Raw genomic sequence first — 8946 nt, forward strand, 5'->3', positions numbered from 1 at the left:
GGAACAGGAAGCCCGATGGGAAGGGATTTCAAACCGGCATTCAGGCTTTCCTAGACTAAAGGCTACTGAAAAGCACTGCGAGTGGGTTTTTTTATTTATGTATTTATTCGTTTAATTTGTATGCCGCCCTTCATCCAAAGATCTCATGGTGGTTCACAACATAAAAATACATAAAGTTTACAAAACACATAATAAAAGCAAACCCCGTTTTATGCTGCTCTTGAGCATTGTTCAAAAGCTTCGACTAAGGCATAGCACAGAGGCCTCTTTGGCAAAAGATCTGGTCACCAGAAACAGATGATGCCGCAGTTCTACGTTCAAGCTGCTCCATCTGGACTCAAATTGAACTGTCGGTTCTTAAAGAAAGTGGGCCCAACCCATCTGAGACCTGCAATCCCCGCACATTCTCCAAGAACCACCAAGTGCACCCTCTCCATCTTCTTGTGCATGTAACACATTTGCATGTAGAGAGTCAACCTTGCTGGCTCCCTCTTACTAACAGAATTCTCCCCTCTTGACAATTTCCAGAAGGGAACCACCTTCTAGAAGCTGTGGATAATATTTTGGTAGCTCAGCATGCTGTGGGGTGGAGTGCCAACATACTAGGTTTTACCTTAATGACTTTTTTAAAAATTTAACATATACCAGTGTGTTCCTTATGTGATTGCCCTGTGCACTGAGAACAGTGAACTAGCAACTACTCTATTCCAAACTTAAAAATGGAAAGCGTAAAGCTGATGGTCAACAAAAGAGGTTTAAAGACTGTCTCAAGGCAAATCTTTAAAAATGTAGTATAAACACTGACAACTTGGAAACACTGGCCTGTGAGCGCTCCAGTGGGAGAACAGCCTTTACAAAAGGTGTCATGTGCTTTGAAGAAACTCGATCTCAGGACGCAAGGGAGAAACGTGCTAAGAGGAAGGCACGCTTGGCAAATCCACACCGTGATCAACTCCCACATGGAAACCAATGTCCCCACTGTGGAAGGATGTGTGAATCCAGAATTGGCCTCCACACAGTCACTTATGGACCCATTGTTAAAATCGTGTTTATGGAAGACAATCTTACTTGGCTACGAGTGATCGCCAAAGAAGAAAAATAAGAATTAATTTTTACAAATAAATACAAATGAAATGTAAACGCTGAGCTAAATTGCCTCGTTTCTCTACACAACAGCCACATCAGCACTGGGGGTTGTTAGGATTTTATTGTTGTCCACAGTTAACAGTAACTAGCGTGACAGGTCATGCTCCTTCAACCTACTGGTTGAATAAAATAAATTAAAGAGGAAATGATAAGCTGGAAAAGAAATATATACAGACAATGAGCCCCACAGTAAGGCCAGAAAAGGAGAAAATGTGGCTTACAGATTTATACCCATGATATCATTTCTAAGAACCACCAGCAGGGCCTCTGCTACATTCAAGGCGAATATGAAAGGAGGATGGTAGAAAGCCACAGGTGCCAGCTGATAACCCGGCTGCCGCTCTGCCCTCACTCGGGCACAGGCTTGACTTGCTGTGCTGCTTCGAGCTGGGTCAGCATCTCGTCCCACTGGACAAACTGTTTAGAAAGGAGAAGAGTCTGGGGCAATCTTTTAAGGAAAAGAAGTTGGGAGTCTGGAAAATGCAACAGTGAAAGACTAAAGCAGAAAAAAAGAGTGCCAAAAGGGAAGGACTTTAAAGGGAAGACCGGAAATAGTCCGAGATGAAAGTATTGCGGCAGGTAGAGGAAAGCTGAGCTGACAGAGCTGGGGCAGCTTCCCCTCAACGTGGCGGCCAGCAAAGGCACACCCTGCGGGAAGATGCACTCCACACAGCGGCACAGCGGCAAAAAGGATACCATTTTGTTGTAATCTTCTAGGAGAAACCGGATATTCTCAGTCACTGCTTCACATTGATCCTGCAACAGCGGAAGAGTTCAGTCAGGCAGGGTTTCATGACATTGCCAATTTGGTGTTTCAGTGCTAACCTGTAAGTCTAACAGGGGTTGTTTCTTCCCACAGAAGAGCTGTCAAGTGGGCAGACACTCTTAAGTGTGGATGGCAACGTTTCTTGACCCACTGCTAGTAGGGGGAAGGGAATCAACACAGTTGGAGACTTTGAGGCTCCTGCTGTGCTGCATCAGAACATATGAGTCCAGATTTTAGAAAAATCAACTAGGCAGCCATGTAAGGAGCACCTCAAAATAGCAGAGTGCTTGGCCTAGAATGCCGAGTAAGCAGGGAGCCATTTGTCCAGGGAATATGGAGGATTTCTTCATATGCTTTGCTTATGTGAGTGACAGATGACAAAGCCAGAGGATAACTGTGTCAGCTCCTGCCAAGTTTTTCAACTGGAGAAGAGCGGAGGAAACCAAACAATGATTCTCTGCTTTTGTTCTCACGCATCAAGCTTACCTGCTGCTGAATGTGGATCTGTGAAAGCCTCTGCAGCTTGGTAGCATGGTCAGGAGCAGCTGCAAGAGACCACAGAATGAGCGTCAGGCTCTTGATTCTCAGGAATGGTACTCAATACTATTAGGTCTTCCAATGTAATATCCTTGAAACACGCTTCCATCTTTGATATGTATATAGACAACTAGGGGGCTCGTTTTAGGAGGAAAGGTGGCAAGTAGCTAAATAGGTCCTCTCTTATTGGTGGGCATAAGAGCCTGCTGAATCAGGCCAATGATCCAGCTTTCTTTTCTTTAATGGCAGGGAGCAACTGTACTGGGCTAGCTTGGCATTCTCGTTTTTAAAGACATATAACCTGGGCTTGTAGATAACAATATTACAAAGCGAGAAGATGGCATTCTTATGCAATGGTTTTCACAAAAATGCCTGTAAATGCATAAAAACATAATGTGAGTCAGAATGAACCATCCGCAACAGATAGGTATCTTAGCTCTTGGTACTTGGGTAAAGGAAAAGACTTGCCTTTGATATGTGCACTGTCCAAATATGGCTGCAGGCCGTTGACTTGCTCCAGAAGTGCTGCTTGAGCCAGGATGGACTGCTCTTCTGTTGGAGAAGAACAGAATGAGATACATCAGTGGAGGGAAGAGTAGTCAACTTTGTCATTCAATGGCAACAGAGCAAATAGCACAGCAGATGAACGAATGAAAGGAGCTGGCTCTTTAGTTGGGCTGAAGCAAAACAGAATGCTTAAAGAACAGATTAATGTACCGTATCTAGAATATGAAATTAAGAGTGCAAGTATTCTTCTTCAAGTATTCTAAGCAATAAAAAGGGAAGCCGAAAAATCCCCAGTAACAACAGTAAACATCTTAGGCTGCAATCCTATACCTATTTACCAGGGAGTAAAAGCCACTGAATTCAGTGGGGCTTACTTCTAGACAGACGTGTTCAGGAATGCACTGTACATTGAATAACCCAAAACAAACCAACAACCCCCAAAACTATTTCATACTGTGAATTACCTGCTAAAATGAATTGCAGCTTCATAGCATCTGGAATAGCCATTCGATCGATGTACTGGGGATCTAAATATTTTATGACATCTTCAACTTGAATCAGAAAGAAGAGAGAATCAGAAATTTAGAATATAGCAATGACAGAAAAAGTATTGTCAGATTAGGCAGCATACTTGGAAACAGATCAGAGCCAGTTATGACTTTCAATAATTTTTCTAGGACTTCTAGCCATGAATTTGCCATGAGGGTCAAGGGACATTCACAATAAGCCACAATGCCATTAGACCATCTTTAGCAAACCATTAGACTCATAAGAGTTGGAAGAGACCACAAGGGCCATCCAGTCCAACCCCCTGCCAAGCAGGAAAAACCATCAAAGCGTTCTTGACATATGCCTGTCAAGCCTCTGCTTAAAGACCTCCAAAGAAGGAGACTCCACCACACTCCTTGTTAGCAAATTCCACTGCCGAACAGCTCTTACTGTCAGGAAGTTCTTTCTAATGTTTAGGCGGAATCTTCTTTCTTGTAGTTTGAATCCATTGCTCCGTGTCCGCTTCTCTGGAGCAGCAGAAAACAACCTTTCTCCCTCCTCTATATGACATCCTTTTATATATTTGAACATGGCTATCATATCACCCCTTAACCTTCTCTTCTCCAGGCTAAACATACCCAGCTCCCTAAGCCGTTCCTCATAAGGCATCGTTTCCAGGCCTTTGACCATTTTGGTTGCCCTCTTCTGGACACGTTCCAGCTTGTCAGTATCCTTCTTGAACTGTGGTGCCCAGAACTGGACACAGTACTCCAGGTGAGGTCTGACCAGAGCAGAATACAGTGGTACTATTACTTCCCTTGATCTAGATGCTATACTCCTATTGATGCAGCCCAGACATGCATTGGCTTTTTTAGCTGCTGCATCACACTGTTGACTCATGTCAAGTTTGTGGTCTACCAAAACTCCTAGATCCTTTTCACATGTACTGCTCTCAAGCCAGGTGTCTCCCATCCTGTATTTGTGCCTTTCATTCCCCCCCCCCCAAGTCTAGTACTTTACATTTCTCCTTGTTAAAATTCATCTTGTTTGCTTTAGCCCAGTTGTCTAATTTGTTATGGTCATTTTGAAGTGTGATCCTGTCCTCTGGGGTATTAGTCACCCCTCCCAATTTAGTGTCATCTGCAAACTTGATCAGGATGCCCTCAAGCCCATCATCCAAGTCATTGATAAAGATGTTGAATAAGACTGGGCCCAAGACAGAACCCTGTGACACCCCACCAGTCACTAGTCTCCAGGATGAGGAGGAGCCATTGATGAGCACCCTTTGGGTTCAGTCAGTCAGCCATGTACAAATTATTATTTTCTCAGTTGCACAAAAGCAGATAAAATGTCCAAATACAAGTCTTAAATAAACTTAATAGCAATTCTAAAGTAAAGCACTATTATCATTTTAAGTAAAGAAAAGCATTTTTATCCTGTGCAGAGAGGACAAAAACAAAGAGGCATATAAAGCTTGGCCAGATGTGCCACTACAGAGAAGGCCTGTTTCTGAGTCATCACTGCATGTGGATGACTCTGAAGAAAGGACTCCTGGGACCATCTTAAAGCTTATTCCTTATGCCACCCCCATTGACTACTTTTACAACGCCAAACAAGTTTTCAGAAACCCACAATAACTGCTTTGGATTATGTTATTAATTTTATTCCAGAAACCATAGAACACTGCCATAGATGCAGCCACTACTACAGAACATAGCAATGACACAACATCATCACAGGATGAAGGAAGCTTTATGCTGCTCATTGCAATTTTAGGAAGTCATGGCTACTTTATGTTCAAATAACTGACTTCCCCCACTGACATCACCTCACCATAATAAATTCTCTAGAGTGCTGCAGTCTCTGACAATCCTGAGACCTCCTTTATTTCAGCTGCTCCTAAGCCTATTGCAGATTTGTTTTGAAAAATATAAACAGCACTTACTTTTCTTGAAAAGAATTTTAACTCGCTCTCTTTTGCTTGCAATGTTCCCCAAAGCCACCTGGACTTTAACCAAGCCATCTCCTATCTACAAGGGAAAGGACGTTGTTAACAACTTATAAGACAAATTATATACAGCAAGGGTGGGCTAACCACCGAGCTGGATCTGGTCCAGTAAACCACAAATAGTGAGTGACCCACCACACCTGCAGCTTCAGTCTCCAGATTGGGAGATAAAATCCCTCTGCCTCCTCTTTGAGAGTAAAAGGCAGTGTTTCTGCCACCCTCACCCCAATGCTGGAGAAGGGAGGGCTGCAAATACAGAATGTGTGCTTGTGTGTCTGTTGGCATGGGTGTTTGTATGCAATAGTTTATGCATGAAGGCACGACTGCATGCATTGGGGGGGGGGGGAGAGTGCTGTCCATGATGAGAATTCTTGGGAGGAACATGTTGTGCAAGCACAAGCAGCTACTGTATTCTGAACAATGCTTTTTACGAGGGTAGGGTATGGGCCACTGGGGACAACTGGCTATGGATATGATTTGCATGCATAGTTGAAGCCATTGGGGGGGGGAGCAAGAAAAGCAATTATATGAAGTGGTTTAAAAATAATTATTAAAACTGGGCATTCTGTCAGCTTAAGAGTTTTCTTCCTTGGAGAATGGGGGCAGGGCAGGCGGAACCAGGAACAGCTTAAGGAACCGAGGGGAGCCACCGACACAGGCCATGCTGAGCTGGACAAGCCAAAGGTCTGAGACCTCCGGGTATAGAGCGGTATATAAATTCAATAAATCTTCTTTGATGATCGCTCGTAGCCGAGTAAAGCAGTGAGTCCATAAGTGACTGTGGAGGCCAGTTCTGGATCCACACGTACTTCAACAGTGGGGACACTGGTTTCCGGGCGGGAGTTGATCACGGTGTGGATTTGCCAAACATGCCTTCCTCTTAGCACGTTTCCCCCTAGCGTCCTGAGTTCGAGTGTCTTCAAAGCCCATGACAACATTGGTAAAGGCTGTTCTCCAACTGGAGCACTTGCAGGCCAGTGTTTTCCAGGTGTCGGTGTTTATACTACATTTTTTAAAGATTTGCCTTGAGGCAGTATGTAAACCTCTTTTGTTGACTACCAGCATTACGCTTTCCATTTTTAAGTTCGGAATGGACTAGTTGCTTTTGAAGACGACAAATAAGGGTCTAGCACTGTACGAGGCGACTACGGTACTTCTGTAGGGGCTGGGGAAACGCCCGGAGAGCGGCTGCCAGCCAGTTCTAGGCTCGAGGCCGGAGATACAGGCCCGAAGCGGACCCGCTTTGGGCTCTTCTGACTTTTAATCTGTAAGCCGCCTCGAGTCCCTGACAGGGGAAAAGGCGGCCTACGAACAAACAAACAAACAAACAAACAAACAAACATGGTTATAGCAAGAAATAAATACAACAGCAGCGGCAGCGATACCTTGCGGGCCCCCGCCGCGCCTTCACTCCCCGCGAGCGCCCCGAAGACGCGCCCCTCCAAGGCGTCGACCCGGCCCTGCAGCAGCTGTACCTCCGCCGCCGCCGCCATTTTGGCAACACCCGAAGCGCCGGAGGCCGGGCGGTAAGGGAGCCAATCAGAAGGGACGCCTGCCGGAAGTTAGGGCGGCGCGAGAGCGGAGCATCGGAGGGGGACGTGATGGCGTCATATTGCTCAACGGGCGTCGGTGCCCTCTCTCTCGGTTGGGTGGCCACCCGGAAGTTGGCCCTCTCGCGACCCGGAAGCGCCTTTCCGCGTTGTCATGGAGACCTCGAGGCCTAGTTCTCCGCTGCGAGGCCCCGGGTAAGGGAAGTTTAGTCAGGGCGGGGAGGCCGGGTTGCTGCCCTGGAATTCCGGATCCGTCGCGGGTGGCGAGTGCCGAGAAGATGCATTTTTCTTCCCGGGAGGTCCTGAGCTGGATGGGGCTCCGGGATCCCTCGGCTCAAGACCTTGAGGCCCCTCTGTCGTATCAGGCCAGCGGAGCCCCCAAGGGAAACCTGCCAAGCCGCCCCGGAGCACAAGATCAACGCGCTCCTTTCCTGCGGCCTCCATCCCGGAATGGGTATTGGAAAGCCTGGCCGCCTCCCGATGTGGAGGACTACAATTCCCATTAGCCGTGGCTGCCGCGGCGCTAGGAATGCTGGGAAATGGAGCCCGGAAGCGACGGAGAGCACCTAGTTGAGGGAGGCAGAGCATCTCTCCCGCCGTCTGCCAGTGCCATATAAACTTTGGATGGAAACTGAATATAGAGCCCTGGGGTGGGATATGCCATAAGCCGGATCCGGAGGCTTCACTGCCTCCGTAAATTTGTCTAATCGTCTTTTAAAGCCATCCAGGTGGGTGGCCATTCCTACCTCTTGTGGCAGGGAGTTCCATAGTTTGTGCTGCATGGAAAAAAGACCTTCCTTTTATCCGTCCTGAATCTCCTAACCTTCAGCTCCAGGCGATGTCCATGAGCTCTAGTGTTTTGAGAAAGGGAGGAAAGCTTTTCTCTATCCATTGCTGCCTCCAGCAAGGGTGAACGTAGCCACTGTGGCTAGTAACCATTAATACCCTTGTTCTCCATGAATTTGCCCTTAATAAGGTTACAGGTGGGTCTGGGTGGGGAATTAGACGGGTCACTAGTAGAACTCACTGTGTATCAATTGGCACGGTTTTTTCTTTTGTGCACTTTCTACATCCACTTGCTCTTCCTGCTAGCTTCCCTCTGTTGCTCATTTATTCTCAGCAACTCTCGTAGATGTGCTTTCATTTCTGGTAAAAATGACTGTGCAGATTACATCTGTTGGTTGATTGGAGCCATAGCACAGAATAATATGGGCTTAGGATCACAATGCAAACAATAAAAAAATATGTGCATAATGTACAGAGCAATCGGAAGTCGTCTTGTCTCGATGCTGCTTGGTCCTGCTACGGTAGTTGTTCAAGTTGCAATACAATGCTTGGGTAATTATCCGCAAACACACGGTTATTCTTTTATAGTCCACTGTGTTTCACAGAACATTGGCATACTAGGTGCTAGATGTTGTCTTCGGGTGCTCTCACAGAGAATTGATACCATGAACTCACCTCCCTCACCCCGTTTCTGAGAGCCAATTTTCTACTTTTCAAAACAGTGTTGCTTTTTTAAAATAAAACCGTTAAATTAGATAAGCTTAATTTCCTCTCACAGATTCACTTTGCAAACATCTTCTTTTAAAAACATCATATTCCCAAGTGTATGCTGGGAACAATGCAAGTAATTATTGCAGAGCCATTTCCGTGAACAGAATCCTGCAGAAACTTTAGATCCTCAAAGATTAGGAATCAACTGAGAGACAGTTCATATACTTCAGGGGAGGGGAACCTCTGGCCCTCCAGATGTTGCTGAACTATAACTCTCATCGTACCCAGCAAGCAAGCCCAGTAGATAGTGGGAGTTCACAACATCTGGAAGGCCAAATGTTTTAATTTTTACTATTACTATTATTATTAATTACATTTCTATACCAGCCTTCACACTGTCTGGGAAAATGTTTTTAAAAGTGTGAGAAATCATCTGTAATGAGCTT

The 8946-nt window shown here is 45.7% G+C and overlaps 1 protein-coding gene and 1 long non-coding RNA gene across 2 annotated transcripts; one reads left to right on the forward strand and one right to left on the reverse strand.

The window, feature by feature from the left end:
- Window positions 1–1188: 1188 nt before the first annotated feature.
- Window positions 1189–6955, reverse strand: DCTN3 (dynactin subunit 3). The gene is made up of 7 exons (XM_035100899.3): window positions 6839–6955; window positions 5391–5475; window positions 3421–3507; window positions 2918–3001; window positions 2399–2457; window positions 1843–1902; window positions 1189–1584 (listed from the first exon to the last, which is right to left on the reverse strand). Exons 1-7 carry the CDS (start codon window positions 6944–6946, stop codon window positions 1495–1497), a joined length of 573 nt encoding a protein of 190 aa, XP_034956790.1. The 5' UTR covers window positions 6947–6955; the 3' UTR covers window positions 1189–1494.
- Window positions 6956–7080: 125 nt separating this feature from the next.
- Window positions 7081–8270, forward strand: LOC148684490 (uncharacterized). The gene is made up of 2 exons (XR_015946210.1): window positions 7081–7198; window positions 8124–8270. It is a non-coding gene; the product is annotated as an uncharacterized LOC148684490 (long non-coding RNA).
- The last annotated feature ends 676 nt before the right edge of the window (window positions 8271–8946 follow it).

The sequence above is a fragment of the Zootoca vivipara genome, chromosome 10, assembly GCF_965207765.1.
Source record: "Zootoca vivipara chromosome 10, rZooViv2.hap1.1, whole genome shotgun sequence".
NCBI lineage: Eukaryota > Metazoa > Chordata > Lepidosauria > Squamata > Lacertidae > Zootoca > Zootoca vivipara.

Coding starts and splice junctions, on each gene's coding strand:
- DCTN3 (XM_035100899.3), bottom strand. CDS start 6,946: ATGGCGGCGGCGGCGGAGGTACAGCTGCTGCAGGGCCGGGTCGACGCC. Junction 5,476..6,838: donor GCGCGGCGGGGGCCCGCAAG/GTATCGCTGCCG, acceptor TTTCCCTTGTAG/ATAGGAGATGGCTTGGTTAA. Junction 1,903..2,398: donor AGATCCACATTCAGCAGCAG/GTAAGCTTGATG, acceptor CCGCTGTTGCAG/GATCAATGTGAAGCAGTGAC.